The sequence below is a fragment of the Neophocaena asiaeorientalis genome, unplaced genomic scaffold, assembly GCF_003031525.2.
Source record: "Neophocaena asiaeorientalis asiaeorientalis breed wild unplaced genomic scaffold, Neophocaena_asiaeorientalis_V1.1 scaffold296, whole genome shotgun sequence".
In the NCBI taxonomy this organism is placed as follows: Eukaryota; Metazoa; Chordata; class Mammalia; order Artiodactyla; family Phocoenidae; genus Neophocaena; species Neophocaena asiaeorientalis.
The window spans coordinates 1,764,301-1,782,005 of NW_020175084.1; the positions used below are offsets into that span (position 1 = coordinate 1,764,301).

At 37.8% G+C, this 17,705-nt stretch overlaps 1 protein-coding gene across 12 annotated transcripts in view; it reads right to left on the reverse strand.

Annotated features, from left to right (window-relative positions):
* PTPN13 (protein tyrosine phosphatase non-receptor type 13) overlaps positions 1-17,705 on the reverse strand; it is a 226,571-nt gene that overhangs the window by 99,726 nt on the left and 109,140 nt on the right. For all 12 annotated transcript variants that reach the window (XM_024764184.1, XM_024764183.1, XM_024764181.1 and 9 more), the window contains 2 exons: positions 5,306-5,401; positions 4,838-4,931 (listed from right to left, as the gene is read on the reverse strand). In XM_024764184.1, coding sequence (XP_024619952.1) covers positions 4,838-4,931; positions 5,306-5,401 — 190 coding nt within the window. The remainder of the gene's footprint in view (positions 1-4,837; positions 4,932-5,305; positions 5,402-17,705) is intronic.

A 17,705-nucleotide genomic window follows, 5' to 3' on the forward strand; every position in this document is an offset into this window, starting at 1 on the left:
AAAAAAAAAAAAAAAAAAAAAACTGTCCTTTAAATTTTATCTCCATTTCATCTCCCACTCTCTCTTGGACTCAGACCAATAGTTTGAGTCCTTACCATTTCACCAAAACTAGTCACAAAAATGACTACCTTCTGTGTTACCAAAGCCAAAGGATAATTCTTAGTTTGCATCTTACTTGACCTCTAAGCATCATATAACATACAGCTGCTTAATCATTCGTCTTCTTAAACATCTGACTTCTGGGAAACCATGCTCTTTTTATTTTCCTTCTACTTCACTGGCTCCTCCCTCTCAGTCTCTTTTGCTGGATCCTCCTTCATTTCTAATCTCTTAATGTTAGACTGCAACAGTGCTCAGACCTCCAGAGTTTTCTAGTCTCCACAGTCTTCATACCTACCTGATCTCATGTAGTCACCTAGTCTTAATTATCTTATATTCCCAAAACTCCAGGCTCTCCCCTGAATTCTAATTCTACTCACCTGCCTAAGTGAGTGTTCTACTTGGATGTTAACATGCATCTTTAACCTAACATGTCTAAAACCAAATTCTTGGTACTTTTTCCTTACGTGCAACCTTCTCTCAATCACTCACTGGTTGCTTAGGACACAACTTGGAGTCATTCTTGATTCCTCTTACAAATCCCACATCTGAATGACCAGCAAATCCTGCAGGGCACAACCTTGAAGAAATCTGTATTTGAATCTTCTTTACCACTAGCAACCTAATCTGTGCTGTATGCAGCTCAAATGGAGTACTGTAATTGCCTCCTAACTGGTCTTTTACTCCTGCAAACTGTTCTTCACAGAACAGATCAATTCCATTAAAATGTAAATTAGATCATGGCTCTCTATGCTCTCAACCATCCAATGGCTTCCCATTACACTTAGAATAACATCTGAAGTGCTCACCTTAGCTTTTGAGGTCTGATATGATTTGGGTCCTGGTTACCATCCACTCTGCCCTTCACTCATTCTGCTGCCTTCTGTGTTATGCTGCCCTTCCTGCTATCCCCCTAACATGGACATATCTCCCCTACCTCAGGGCCTCTGCTCTTGCTGTTCCTTTTGTCTGGAACTCTCTTCCCCCTGATATCTGCATATTTTACTTCCTTGTTGCAAATAGTTTTCTTTTCAAATGTTGCCCCTTGGGAGAGGCCTCCTCTGATCACCCTACCCTATGAAAACTAGAATTTGGACATCACACACCTGTAGTTTCTAACCCTTTAGCCTGATTTATTTTTCTTCCAAGCACCATCACATTCTGATGGTGCATTACTTACTTGTTTTTTCAGTGGTTTACTGGCTATCCCTCAGCACTAGAAAATCTCTTTAGGGACTTCTTGATCTTGTTCATGACTCCATCTCCAGTACCTATAAGTACCCAGTACATGGCAGGTACTCAATAATCATTTGTTGCACAAATGATTGAACATGATTTTATGGCTCACTCTCACTTAATGGGGTCAAGGAAAATGGTAAGAATTTGAATCTTTACATTTTAACTCACACCTGTCATTTTCATCAAATATATTAGCCTTCTTGTTCAAATTATTTTATACCAGAGCTACAAACAGGTAGCAAAAAATGACTGATCATCACTTTAGCTGGCCCAACACAATATCTGGTAGAAATTCCTATAAAGACTGAAATGTTTGAGAGGCAAAAAACAAACAAACTAAACAGACAAAACAAATGAACAGGGACTTCCTTGGTGGCGCAGTGGTTAAGAATTCCCCTGCCAATGCAGGGGACACAGGTTCGAGCTCTGGTCCGGGAAGATCCCACACGCTGCAGAACTAGGCCCATGCACCACAACTACTGAGCCTGCGCTCTAGAGCCTGTGCTCCACAACAAGAGAAGCCACTGCAATGAGAAGCCCACGCACCACAAGGAAGAGTAGCCACCGCTCACTGCAACTAGAGAAAGCCTACGTGCAGCAATGAAATCCCAATGAAGGAAGTAAGGAAGGGAGGGAAGGAGGGAGCGAGGAAGGAAGGAAGGAAGGAAGGAAGGAAGGAAGGAAAGAAAGAAAAAGAAAAAAGAACAAAAAACTCAGAAAACCTAGATGATTTAGGAATGAATAAATAGGTTCTTTTGAGACAGAAAAAATGGCTACATCATTAAGCAGATAGGCACAGAAGCAGTGGGAATTGCACTATGTATAAATTGTACTTCAAAAGTTAACACAGAAAAAAAACTTAGAGTTGCTCTTTGGAAAACAGCTTTGAATATCTTTTTTGGTCACTGAAAGACACTTTTGATAGCTCAAAATCCAAAAATTACTCATTCTTCTGGATCTGACTCATAATTTCCTGTTAATCTCCCCCCACCCACTATGATTCAAATCAATAGCACTGTCTCGATCTGTTTTTCCATTTCATTCTAGCTAAAGAAATGGAAATTTTATAAAGCAGGCAACATGTCTAAATACAGAACTATTAATAGATCTCACAAATATGTGACCTAAAGAACAAACAGAACCTCCCGATTAAGTACCAGCATGTTAAGGATATTATCAGAAGCCTTTGTACACATATAGAAAACTCTGCACTTGAATAAGGAATCTAGACAATATTTTAGTTAATGTGTTTTTCCTTGCACAGAAAGAAGAGATGGGGTACTCTAAAAGAAGTAGAGTTTAGCACCTTACATTAAATGTAATAAATACACAGACCTGACAATCTACTTCTCCTTGAAATATTTTTTTTTCACCTATAACTTTATCTAATACAGATGCTATGAACACTATGTTGTGTTTTTTACCCTCTTAAAGTGTGAAATAAAAGGTAGCTTATCACTAAATTACGATTTGATGAGCTAAGGCCTCGATGTTAATGTTTCCTAAAATTAAACCGGAAACAGTCAAAACTAAGATTCTTTTATAATGCTGACGCTTTTAGGTACCTAATCTAGAAAATTGAAATAAGACTCACAAAATGATTCAATTTTGTTTGGAGGAATATGTATTTTAAATAACTAGCAAACTGACTATAAAATCAATCCATCAGATTGGGAGTTTGGGATTGACATGTACTCACTGCTATATTTAAAATGGATAACCAACAAGGACCTACTGTAAAGAAAAAAACAGAAAAAAAAATAAATCAATCAACACATAATCCCAACAATTCTTCCAGTTGTTATCTTTACTCCTATTTCTGATTAAGTTAAAAGGGCATCATATTAACTATTTATAAGTTTTCTCCAAATTACATATATAGAGAAGAGTGACTTCCTCAATTCAACACAGAGCTTAGTGCAATTCAACATTTGCTCCATATGGCTGGTCATCCCAAAACAGTTTTGCTTCTTTAACAAAATTATGTAATATCAAGCATAGATCTGTCTTTGTCTCTTACCTCTTTGGTCAAAATTACCAAAATAGTAATCACAAATACTATTACCACAATGGGGTCATAAAAATAGAAAATGCTATTATGCAAAGATCATACCACTTTAGGTAAATGAATACTTATTAGAGCTTTCCTCAAAGAAAGTATCATAGACTACTTTATTTTTTTTTTAAGATTTTTTTTTTGATGTGGACCATTTTTAAAGTCTTTATTGAATTTGTTACAATGTTGCTTCGATTTTATGTTTATGTTTATGTTATGGAGGTTTTCTGGCCTCCAGGCATGTGGGATCTTAGCTCCCCAACCAGGGATTGAACCTGTACCCCCTGTGTTGGAAGGCAAAGTCTTAACCATTGGACTGCCAGGGAAGTCCCTCATAGACTATTTTAAAAGGAACAAGAGGGAAGAGAAAAACACACAAGTTTCATAAAAACTGGAATATTAAGGAATAATTTTAGTGCAATGTAATTACTTGGAGTCTAAACCCTGGATAAATTGTCTGCTTTAGTCACATGGCTAGGGTTACCTGGTCTATTAATAGTTTACAGGTATGAAACAGTGTCTGCCAGAATTAATCAACTAAGGGGCAAGTTTTTGTTAATTTTCAAATGATTCTTTTGTGTATAATGGCACTTGAACTAAATGAACTGATATCAAATTTAAGAGGATTCCTGTCGTTTGGGAGTAAATTTGGAAGCAACTTCTTGTTCTCTAATATCACATTATGAATTTCAAATTAATGCTTAACATTAATAACATGCTTCTGTTCACGTAAGGGACCTGTACACACCTGCAAAAGATACACATTAATATATTCACTACTGATTTGACACTTTTCAGTTCAAACAAAGTAAATCAATCCATGCCTATAATACCACCATTCTAACCCTAGCACAAGAATAATACACACCTTATAAGAAACCTGAGTATTTCAGTATGAAAATGAACTCTAAACAGCCCGAAGTGGGCTTTAAAAAATACAAGATGACCTCTTTTAAGCCAGGAAAGATGTAGTGAAAAATTAACTTTTTACATAATAGGTTATTCAGTAGTAACCTATTAATTATTCATTCAAAAAATAATACTCACTGAAAGCCTGCTTGTTGAGCCCATTCAACCTCGAAAGAATATTATTCTCTTAGAAATCAAAGTTTACTATCTTCTCACAGATGTTTAATGCCGTGCCTTCAGAACTTCCTTACTGTTAATAAGTTATTTTATATTCATGTTAATTTAAAAATCAAGCACAAACTATAAATAATCAGGGCCAATTCTAATTTTAAAAGATTCCAATAACTCAAACTACTGTAACATCTCTTACATAATTGAATGAATTTGCAAGAACTTAAAGAGGAGGAAAAGGAAAAGGAAAATGGAGAAAACAGAGGAAAAAGAATAATTTTTAAAAATTCTCCTTGATTCTAACAAAGAAAAAAAAACACACCAGCAACAGGAAATATATTATCATTTTTTCATATTACATACCTTGGTCTCTGTGACTGGCCTTGACTTGGGGTTTCATCCACCCCTGGGAGACCACTGTTGGACTCAAATCTCTTTGACACTTCACTTTTTCTCACTAATTGTGAATGAAACAAAAATAGTACAAGTGATAAAAATATCAAGTAATCTTATTTAAAACTCAAGCATTCAGCAGACACATAAGATAACTTTTACAAATCATATTCATGTAATCAAATTAGTGACATAATGTCAATAAACTCTTTAAAGGTAAGTCATGTTATTTTGAAAACAATTATTTTCTCTACTATGAAAATGACTACACTGCTATTAAGTTCCTATAATACTGTTAAAATGAGTAACTGGAAGTTTTCTACAATTAAAAAATTTTATATAGAATTATTCTTTTGACACCTTATATCTCAACACTACTGAAAGAGAAGAACGATCATGGTTTCTTAAGAACATTTTGCTTGTTCAGATCCCTCTCACCTTTTCTGAAATCTGATTCAGAGGAAACAATAGATGGACTTTCACTGGAGGTGCTAAAGATATCACTGTGGTAAGTTTTGTATCTTCGAATTGGTTCTGAAAGGATTAAAACATAAACATTAGAAAGCGAACTCATTAGCTGTTCCCCACAAATCAAATACGGCACTAAATTAATTCTTGTGAGACTAGAACATTTTTATACATTGCTTTAAATTTAATAATGGATAGGTGGTATTCAAAAATGTGACTACAGTTTTGAGGCAGTTTGGCATACGGGTTAAGAGCCTGGACTCTGAAGCTAGATTTGCTAGGGTTTGAATCTCAGCTCCAGTACTTACCAGGTGCATGACTTTAGGAAGGTATTTAACCTTCCTGTGACTCTTCTTCAACTGAAAAGAGGGTATAATAGTAGTGTGCATCTCATAGGGTTGTTGTGAGCATTAAATGAATTAATATATGCAGAGCTCTTAGAATACAGTGTATGCTACAGAAACATCATTCTTTGCACTAGGTGCTATGAGGATGGAAAATCCAAAGACACAGTCCCAAGTTCAAATAATTTAAAAGGCAGAAGTACAAAATACTTAAGACGGGACATGTGGGGACGGGGGGGGCGGGGGGAGCTGTGTAGGGATGTACGGTGTGTGCTCTGTATCGGGGGGCAGAACTCCATTAAATCTAAATCCTACCTTCTAAATGTTTCCGACTCACCCCTCTTCTTTGTACTCATGATCACTATCATAGATGACTATTCAGCTCAAGCCTGGACTACTTCACGTGTCCTAGATTGCCCTCTCTGCAGTCTTGCTTTCTTGCTTGTCTCGTATTATAATGCACATTACAAAGAATGAACTTTCCAGAAATGAAAATCTGAGCATAATACTGTATTTCTTAAACTTCTTCAAACTAGAGTTTTCAAGATACAGTTTAGTATCTCCTTAGCTTAGTATTCAAAGCCTTTCCATAAGGTGGTCCCTGACTACATTTATAGCAGTAGCTCTTCATATTCTGAAGTCATAGGTTCTTACTTGCTAGAATCAGATGAAAAGCACAGACCTCTCTTCTCTGCCTGCCCGCCCAAAGCACACTGAAATACACAAACATTGAAACAGAACTTTAAAAACTCAATCCAGGTAGAACCCTTGTTCCAGGGCATCATCACCATCCACTTCTCCAAATTTTGCACTTGTGTTACTGAATTTACAGATAACCAAAAGCATATAAACTTTTAGATTCTCTCCTGAAAGATACTTTCCCTGCTAGAAATGCCTTTCCTCCCCTTTTCTTTTGAATACTTTTTCTTTTTCCTTTAAGAGAAGCCTTAAAGGAAAAAAATCTTTCATGTCCACAAAAGCTTTCATGACCACCTCAAGGCTGAGTTAGATATTGCTTCTTGTACTTTCATATTGCCTTATGCTTAAAAAATTGTGACTCTTCCACTGCCTAATATTGATAGTTCTTCCTCTACTTGTTTCCTCTACCAAAATTATAAACTCTGACAAAAAGGATTGTGTCTTTTTCAGATATACCTCTAGTATCTAGCAAGTGTCTGATGCATAGCAAGCACAAAATAAATATTTTCTGAGTAAATATGAACGAATGAATGAAAAGATGAATATATGTGATACACAAAGGTCACTGATGACCTTTAAGAGGACTATTTCCATTCCACAGACAGGTGAGAGACCAAATCAGACTAAATGATAGTAAATTGAGAAAATGAGTAACACTATTCTTTCAAGAAGTTTGAGGGTTTGAGAAAGAAAAAAGATTTAAAAAAATAAACTAAATGAGACTAGATGAGTTATTAGGGTCTTTCTGGAAGAGTGAAATGTCTGAGGATGTTTTTAGGCAGTGGATAATAAATGTGTAGATTGGAGGAGATTGCAAAGGATAGTGGGGAAAACTGATGGAAAATGTGAAGGAACCAGGAGGAGGAGATGGGAAAAAACCAACATACATGGGATGGTTAATTTAGCAGGGAGGAAGAACCTTTCCTTCTTAAGAGAAGGAAGTAATGAACAAAGGAAAGAGTGAAAATACAGAGGGAATCCCAAGATACTCATCAGAAATTTGCCATACTCCTGGTAATAAAAGTAAATCACGGGCCTCCCTGGTGGCGCAGTGGTTGAGCGTCCGCCTGCCGATGCAGGGGACACGGGTTCATGCCCCGGTTCGGGAGGATCCCACATGCCACGGAGCAGCTGGGCCCGTGAGCCATGGCCGCTGAGCCTGCGTGTCCAGAGCCTGTGCTCCGCAACGGGAGAGGCTGCAACAGTGAGAGGCCCGCGTACCCCCCCCAAAAAAAAAAAAAAAAAGTAAATCACTTCCTGAGAAGAGTAAAGAAATTCTGCTGTGAAGAAAGTGTTGAGTCAGCAAAAACAAACAAACAAAAAAAACCATGAAAGCTTTTACGTTACAGTGAGAGTTTAGATTAGGCTAGAATGCATGAATTTTATTGGAACCAATCAGAATGGTTTTGTGGCTTTTTCTAGGCACTAGAGAAAGCAGACCGTGGGAAATACCTAGAACTGAGGAGTGATATGGGATTCATGGTAGCAGATAATCAAGGTATGTGAGGGTTTCTTTTTTACTAGTTTGCAAACTTGAGGATGGGTACTTCACAAAATGAATTATTCCCTTGTGCTAGGAGGTGTTTAACAGAGATTGTTAAAAGAAAAAGAGATGAATAAATGAATGAAATAGTTAAATGGCACCACAGAAACCAGGCTGGAAACCAGGATGGAAATGATGGGCTGGAAAAATTGGGAGCTCATGCTGAGGCAAAGGATAGGAGTAATGCTGGGAAGAGTTGAAGGATAAATGACTGGCCATGGACTTGATGGAGAGGAAGTTGTGTATTGTTCTTATAACAATGTTTACCAGGAGAAGCATGCACAATATAGAAGACTCCTACTTTGTCCAGTTTTGTATACAGTGAACGTAAGTATCAAATAATACTATAATTAATAAAAAGAGTTTTGGAATTGAAAATCCAAGTATGTACCAGAACTTTAAAAAAAATGATTCCATTCTACCACAGGGAAGTCTCATGGTAAAATAAATGATTAAAAAAAAATTCCTCTCTGGGACTTCCCTGGTGCCGCAGCCTGCCAATGCAGGGGACACGGGTTTGAGCCCTGGTCCGGGAAGATTCCACATGCCACGGAGCAACTAAGCCTGTGCGCCACAACTACTGAGCCTGCTCTCTACAGCCCGTGAGCCACAACTACTGACCCCACATGCCACAACTACTGAGGCCTGCGCGCCACAACTACTGAGCCCATATGCCTAGAGCCTGTGCTTTGCAAAAAGAGAAGCCACTGCAATGAGAAGCCTGTGCACTGCAGCGAAGAGTAGCCCCCGCTCGCTGCAGCTACAGAAAAGCTCAAGTGCAGCAACAAAGACCCGACGTAGCCAAAAAAAAAAAAGTGGGCTTCCCTGGTGGCACAGTAGTTAAGAACCCACCTGCCAATGCAGGGCACACAGGTTCGAGCCCTGGTCTGGGAAGATCCCACATGCCACAGAGCAACTAAGCCCGTGAGCCACAACTACTGAGCCTGCACTCTAGAGCCTGTGAGCCACAACTACTGAAGCCCACATGCATAGAGCCCATGCTCCACAACAAGAGAAGCCACCGCAATGAGAAGTCTGTGCACTGAAATGAAGAGTGGCCCCCGCTCGCCATGACTAAAGAAAAGCCTATGCACAGTAACAAAGACCCAACGCAGCCAAAAGTAAAAAAAAAAAAAAAAAAACATAAAAAAAATTCCTCTGGTTTAAGATGAACGTGATTTGAAAGGACTGTAGAAGATGTCAAACAAGTTTTATCTAATTTATTTATTAGTTTTATCTAATTTAAATGTAATGAACATAGTTAAATGGTTATGTAAGAAGAACTGTTATCTTCCAGGGGCACCAAAGAACTTTTTGTTTTATTGTACAGAACCTCCACGCTAAAGTTTTGAGGAATCTTCCCAAGGTAACTTGACCAAATGACAAACCTGGCATTGTAACAAACAGGACAGTAAAACCAACAAGGCCAAGGGAAAGACCCAAATGTATGGAGGCAATATGGTTTTACCTCACAATGAAAAGTAGGAAGTTGCAACAAACCTATTCAGTGGACAGAGGAGAGAACTTCAGTCACTTGGATGTTAAGCCTGCAATAACAATTTCACACCCCATATTAATTGAATTTACTATTTCATAACTATTTCTGCAAAGTGGCTGTATGAGAGTAAATAAATTTTAATTTCCATTCTCTGGTGGTGCTTTATAACTATTCATACGTTATTTCACAGCGTCCACATTCCCTGTCTTTTGCTCACCTATGTTTTGTTTCCTATACTCTGACAACACTAGTAAACTTTTTTCAATCCTTGATTTCCTCTGTAAGACAAATTAATGTAACTTTGACAAACTCTTCTTAAAAATATAACACCAGGACTTCCCCCGTGGCACAGTGGTTGAGAATCCACCTGCCAATGCAGGGGACATGGGTTCAAGCCCTGGTCTGGGAAGATCCCACATGCCGTGGAGCAACTAAGCCTGTGCACCACAACTACTGAGCCTGCGCTCTAGAGCCTGCAAGCTACAACTACTGAGCCCACGTGTCACAACTACTGAGCCCACGTGCCACAACTACTGAAGCCCGCACACCTAGAGCCCATGCTCCACAAGAAGAGAAGCCACCCGCAATGAGAAGCCTGCGCACCACAATGAAGAGTAGCCCCCGCTCACCGCAACTAGAGAAAGCCTGTGTGCAGCAATGAAGACCCACCACAGCCTAAATAAACAAATAAATAAATTTACACACACAAAAATATATATAACAATAAATCATCTTCCCGTGATGAACTACTGGTCTGTAAATGTTCTCAGTACCACACCCGGGGGGAGGACATTGCCTTATGATGCTTTACTGCTTCAGAGTAATAGGGCACAAACACTCTGGAAACACAAACTAGATGACTAGCTTAGCAGGACAATTAAGGGGCAGGAAGAACTTTTCCCTTCTAAGGCTGGGGTAGGAGTGGGGTGTTTATGTTAATTAAAGTGGTAGGAATCTTTTGTGAGCTTCTTGTATTCCGGAATGCATCTTTTAAAAAAAAACGTTGTTAACCATGTTCCTTTCACTTAATGGCATGGCAGATATAACCAGAGTCGAGTTCCCAGGCAATATTTACTACACAATCATGGTTATAAAAAGGTTAGAATCAGATTAAAGTTCTCGGCCAAAATTTACTACTCAGTTCTGCTTACAAGAAAGTTTAGCTCTTATAAGCTTTCCATTTCTGAATTAAATAATAAATGTAACAGTTTCAGGAATTACTATAAAATTACATGTCCTATACCAAGAGAATCTGCATTGGTGTATAATAGAGGCATATTTTCCATGCTGACAGATAGAAACACTTCTTGGCTTTCTGATGACCCACATAAAAGGCACCCAGTAGACACTAACTAGATAGGTAGTAGCTTTCTTCCTCTGTTCTGGTCTGCAAAAGAAGGGTAATCCCTAATTTTCCACAAGGTGTCCTACCGTTATTGACGAGTTTTTTTGGAGGATCCAGACAACAGATATGTTTTCTATCTATATTTAAATGTATACTATTAGCACTTTAGATTTGGTCCAGATCCCAGGAATGTGGTATTAACTGAGTGATTAAAAAAACACACACAACTTTTTATTATGAAAACTTCTAAACAGACACAAAAACGGAGAGTACAAGTCCTCATATGTACCCATCTCCCCGCATCAACAAAACCTAGTGATTTTTATTTTAATTAGAAAGTGTCAGACTTTTTTTTTTAAACAAAGAGATGCTTTTAAGTATTTATAGAATATTACAAAGTTTCCTGAATGCCAAAATTTTTGAATCATGTGTAATGGACCTATTAAGAATGTTCAAATACACATTTTATAAAATACACATGTGGCTACTTTCATTGCAATGTTAAAACTGCAACAGCAAAATTTTAAGCTGTCACCATTACAATTGGAGAACTGAATTTATCTGCCTTTTGTGGGATAAAATTAGACTCAGTATCTAATTAGTTGGTTTGCAAATTTCTTTTCTCAGCTAGTAAATATTTAAATGAAACCTACATTGTGTAAATCAGTGTACTAGAGTTCATTTAGGATCATGAATATTCATTTCACTAGATGATTTTCTTCTTTTTGACTTCCTATATGTATTTAGTTTTCAGACATGGAAAATAAAGTTGTAGTTAACAATCTTAGCATAGAAATAATAATGAGTGCAAAAGTAAAAATGGGAGAATAAAATTAGCCTGAACACGTTACCAAAAAAGCAGTACATCAAATTGAGTGTGTGAATATACGTATGAAAAACACATAAAACACATAGGAATACAGTCTCTCCAAAAAACATTTTGTAGAATAGTGGTGAGAGAATGAGAAGAATAGGGACTAGAGAATAATGGCTTAAAGAATTAACATCTGGATAGAAGTCTAGTTATAGAGATTCTGTAATCATACATACTCTGACAATTAAAGATATATTTTAATTTCTAGTATTACTTTACTATAATTAAGAGTGTACTATTTTTTTGGTCAGATTACAAGGTATAAAAATCTGACAGGACTTCCCTGGTGGCACAGTGGTTAAGAATCTGCCTGCCAATGCAGGGGACACGGGTTTGAGCTCTGGTCCGGGAAGATCCCACATGTCGCGAAGCAACTAAGCCCGTGCACCCGTGCACCACAACTACTGAGCCTGTGCTCTAGAGCCTGCGAGCCACAACTACTGAGCCCCCGCATCACAACTACTGAGGCTCGTGCACCTAGAGCCCGTGCTCTGCAACAAGAGAAGCTACCTCAATGAGAAGCCCGTGCACTGCAATGAAGAGTAGTCACTGCTCACCACAGCTAGAGAAAGCCCAGGCGCAGCAATGAAGACCCAATGCAGACAAAAAAAAAAAGAAAAAAAAAAAAAAAAACACAACTGACAAATATTTTATTATTCTTTAACTGTAAGCTGATCCTCTAAACTGCAGCTCTAACATGGTTTTGACTCCACATTTATATAGCAACATTAAAAGGCAGCTTTTCAATAGGCTAGTGTTTTGTCATAAATTCTTGACAACTGAGAGTCATAATTTCCACCAACACTTAACACACTTAACACTTTAAACATATGAAGCTGTGGCATGTGGTCATGAACACTATACTTTTAATGGTTAGGGAATTATGAAGACTTGCATGATATTCTGAGCTTATGCAGAGCTATTTTAGATGAAAAGTTCACATCTACAATCTTCACATTAAAATGTATCTAAGCCAGTGCAAACTGTAATCTAAAAACACGTTTTACAAGTGACACATATTCAAGCTCAGACACGTAACACGAAGGAACTGAGACTCAGGCAATTGCAACATCAGGAATTAAATAACCACTTTTAGCTTGGCATTTCTTTACCTTTAATACATGACCCAAATTACAGATAAACGTTTCAAAGAGAAATGCACTAAAATGACGGGTTTTGTAGTTCAGAACTATAAAAAAATATTTAAAACCCTGCATTTTATAGTTATAGGTCCTAACAAATAAAATATTTCAACCTTCAAATAAAGCAGAGAAACAAAAGTAATAACATTATGTATTCATGCATGAAGTGTTTTCCTCTATGCTTTCTTTTGAGGGGGTTAATTTCTGGAGATTAGAGATTGTACCTTGTTTATGATCACTAGAGTCCACTGTATTCTATATTACACCATGCTGCATGATACATGAATAGAATATATTCTAAAATCCTTTGAGAGCTAGATGTGATCAGTAGAATTTTTAACCAAGAGAAACGGAACACATGCAAGTATGAATATATATAAATGAGGAAAGGTATATGGAGAAATACTCTGTGAAATATAAATTACTTTATAGATGTAAAATTTGTGCAGAGTAGGAATGCAACAAGAGTGAACATTTCCTCTATGATGGTCTTGTGTAATGCAGTAGCCATAAATCTGGGCCAGCTGTACCACTCTTCTAGCATCCTCCAGGATCCTTTGTTGTTATGACTTCAACTGCCCCTTCTAAAGCTTTCAAACAGTACAGAGTTCTAAAGGAAAGTGATTGCATTTGCTGTTGGTTGGTCAGGCTGTGACTGACAAGCATGTGATTTTCTCTTAGAGTTGGACAAAACAGAGGAGAAGGAAGTGGGATTTCTCCTCACTATATAGCATAATTCATCAGAGAATATTGTTGTATTCCATATCTGAAATAGCACCACTGAATATACTAAACATTTAATATTAATAGCCATGTTGCAATATTCAGTTTAGATTAACAAACACTTAACTATTATATGTCAGGCATAGTCGTAGATACTAAGGATGTAGCCATGAATTAGACCAGGGCAAATTTCTGGTGTCTACGAGAGGAGAAAAAAGCTCTTCAAAACAAATAATTTCAATGAAAAATATAGGCCAGCATCTGGAAGTGGGAAGATGAGAGAAAGCTTCCTGAGCTACGCAATGCCTGAAAGCTTAGACAGTCTTTTAAGGCAGAAAGCTGCATGAATAAAAGCATGAAAATATAAAATAGCCTGTATGGAGGGAGGGAAGTTGGTGAGGGAGGGTAAGAGGAGTGGGAGGGGAGGAGAGAGAGAGAGCGCACGAATACACGTGGTGTTAGAATGACTTGTGAGACGGGAAATGCTAAAGGGTGAGACTGGAGAGACACAATAATGGAAAGCCTTAAATACCATAATCTAAGAAGCCTGAATTTTATCCTGCTCAGCTGATAAAAAGTTATTAAATGGCTGAAGGCAGAGAAGAAATGTATTCAAATTTGCATGGCAGGTAAACAGAGGACAAACTATAGCTGAGAGAGATCAATTTAGAAAGCTAGTTCTATAGTCCATGGGCAACAGAAGGAATTGAGAGACTGGAATGAAATGAAGAAATATTTTGGAGGCTAAAACTGTTGGGTCTTAAACCTTGTGATGATACTCATTACTTGTAAGATCCATTTAAAATCTTTCTTAAAACATATCGATCCATGCTTTTCAGAAGGTTTCTATATCAAAGCCAAACTGGGTCTATGTTAACTATGTATGAGTTAGATTTAAATTAGGTCCCTAATTTCTGATAAAGTACCCTCTGATTTCTGTGGACTCCAAAACCAGTATTATATTACTATGATTATAGACACTGGAAAGCTCATTTTGGTTTCACTTGTAACTTTCCTTAGCATTTAAAAATGCAACTTCATTTTTTTTCACTTGGATAAATCAAAGAAGAGAAGTAAATGTCTATGCTCAGTTGTTTTTAAGCTAAAGAATGACTTACTGCATACTTCTTCTCAAATGCTTTTCAAACCAATCTTTGGTTATTTTTTTACTGGACTAACTGTGTGAGAATGGTTTGAAGCTGCACTCAATGGCTAGGTAATTTTAAGTAAAATATTGTTCATTAGTTGCACTAGCTACAATGCAAGTGCTCAACAGTCACATGTGGCTTGTAACTACAGAGCTGGACTTTGTAGATATAGGACATTTCCTCCATTGAAGTTCCATTGGACAATGCTGGTCTAAAACATAAATCTCTTTAAATTTCAGCCCTGGAAACATAGTAGGCACTTGATTCTTTCTGGTTAAGATGTTGAATCCATCTATAATAGTGTGCTCTTCAGAGCTACAAAATATTTTGTATCTTAGTAGTATAATAATAAAGTCATTAATACTTAAGTACATGTGATACTTAATAAATATCACATAAAATCCCTGCTTATTCATATTTACTTCTGTGGAAACTGATTATTTAAATTATTTAAGTTCATGGAGTAATCCAAATAATGACTCAATCTTTTTTTTTTTCTTTTTTGTGGGGGGGTTGCTATTCAAAGGGAAATAAGGTAAAAATAAAAACTGAGTAGTTCATCTTTACCAGTTTTGGCTCTTAGAAAAGAAAGATAAGTTTTGAAAATATTTCTCTCTCTCCATAAAATGTCACTAGTAGCATCCCCTATGATGAACTGTAACATTTATGATTCCATCCTCCTACTCTTCAGAAATGTTACTATAAAAGTATATGCGGGCTTCCCTGGTGGTGCAGTGGTTGAGAATCTGCCTGCCAATACAGGGGACACAGGTTCGAGCCCTGGTCTGGGAAGATCCCACGTACCGCGGAGCAACTAAGCCCGTGCGCCACAACTACTTAGCCTGTGTGTCTGGAGCCTGTGGTCCGCAACGAGAGGCCGCGACAGTGAGTGGCCCCCGCTTGCCACAACTAGAGAAAGCCCTCACACAGAAATGAAGACCCAACACAGCCAAAAAAAAAAAAGTATATGCACTTTCAAGTTCAATGGAATGAACGTGAATGGAAATGAAACATTAAGGTGCCTTAATAATGAGAACAAGCTCACATATTTGAGTGCTTACATACTCTAGCTGCACAACAGAGTTTAAGCTGTATTCACACAACAGTCACAGAACAGCAAAAACTAGGCTAGACCAGAGGCCACAGCACTGAAAGAAAGGAAACGATACTTAATTTAGACATAAAGTAGATTGACTGTTGGAAGCAAAATTCTATTCATAGTCCCCACCCAGGGTGTGGAGTGCTGTTCATACTATACTCACAGTACTGGTTCCAACTCAATCTCTCATAATCAGGAATGTGCTGCCAACCCACAGAGCAATGGATAGGGAGTGTGTGGTGATTACACCACAAATGACACGACAACAGATACTCTCATTAGAAAACAGACAATTTCTCAGATCTTGAGATGGAGTAGAGACAGGTGGAAAAGAAAATACTGGGAACAGGGAAGAAAGGAAAAGAGTATAACAGTACAGTCCTATGCTGAGGTGAAGAGTGAAATGAAAAGAATAAAGCAAAAAAAGGGAATGACATCAAATTTAAAAACTAGTTTCCATGAGAGAAAGCTGTTATGTTTCTTCCTGCCCCTCCCTCAATGCTTTATGAATGTAGAAAACTATTAATAATCATCATAATAATCTTATAATGTTTAAACTTCAACTACAATTTCTTTCTTGGGATCTTTTTTTTTTTTGGTGGTACGCGGGCCTCTCACTGTTGTGGCCTCTCCCGTTGTGGACCACAGGCTCCAGACGCAACGGCTCAGTGGCCACAGCTCACAGGCCCAGCCGCTCCGCAGCATGTGGGATCTTCCCGGACCGGGGCACGAACCCGTGTCCCCTGCATCGGCAGGCGGACTCTCAACCACTGCGCCACCAGGGAAGCCCTCTTGGGATCTTTTTTGTTCCTAACTTTATTTTGTTCCCAAAGAAATTAGAGCACTCAATACCAGCCACTGCTTTTTGATAGTTTACTCTCTTATGCCATCAGGTACAGGATAACCGTCTTACAGATCTACTGCAGTAAAGCCCCATCAAAACACTATCCAAAACAAAGCAAAACAAATCCCACTATCTGCCACAATAGAGGATATGACACAATGGAGCTCCATCTTAACCCATATCCAGTGTGGTTTATTGAAGGAAAAACCAAATGAGCCTCTATATCTTGTTTTACTGTATCAAAAATTATACAATTTTACTAGGAAGAAACCTAAGGGGTTTGTTAAAGTGGTTAGTTGAATGTCCAACTTCCCAGGCAGTAAAATATTTTCCCAACAATATATCTGAAATGTTTCTAGTTTCTGCTTGAAATCAGAATGGCAGAATAGAAAAAATCTTATTCTGGGGCTTCAGAGACCTGGATTCTAAATTCAGCTCTGTTATGATTTATGAATTATGTCTTTCCTTTGGCAAACTAGTCTACTCTGGGTCTCTGAAAATGAGATGTTTGATTTAAATGATATCCAAATTCCTTCCAACACCAAACTCCGTGATTTTAAAGTCTGATTTCCCCTGTGCTAGTTGGCTGGTTGATGCTGTCAACTGAGGAGATGCTATGGAGGTGATTTAGGTACAGGCTCCTTTCAAGAGGATGGGGCCTGGGCTAAGGTAAGGGCTATACATTTGAGGTTGAAGGAGACAACAGTCTTTCCCATTAGTTCAATGAATCTCCTCATGTGCCCCAAAGAACAAACTGCAACTTAGCAATGTCTTTTTTCTGACTGTTGTATTATCCCAGTGAACACTGTAACACATCCTTTTTTAAAAATTAAGAGGTAACATGTAGTGGGAAATTCTTAGATGGAATGCTGAAATCTCTCATGGAAATCTATAATCTCCCATAACAATGGAAACTATCATTAACCAGTTATGTGATCTTGGGTACATTATTAAATCTTCACAAGCCCAAGCACATGTGCTTTAAGACCTCTTCTAATTCTAAAATTACTGATACCCAGTAGCAACTTCCAATTGTAAAGATCACAAAAACTGTACAGAGTTTTTTTTTTTTTTTTTTTTTTTAGTTTGGGGGCCTCCCCCTTTTTGGGCC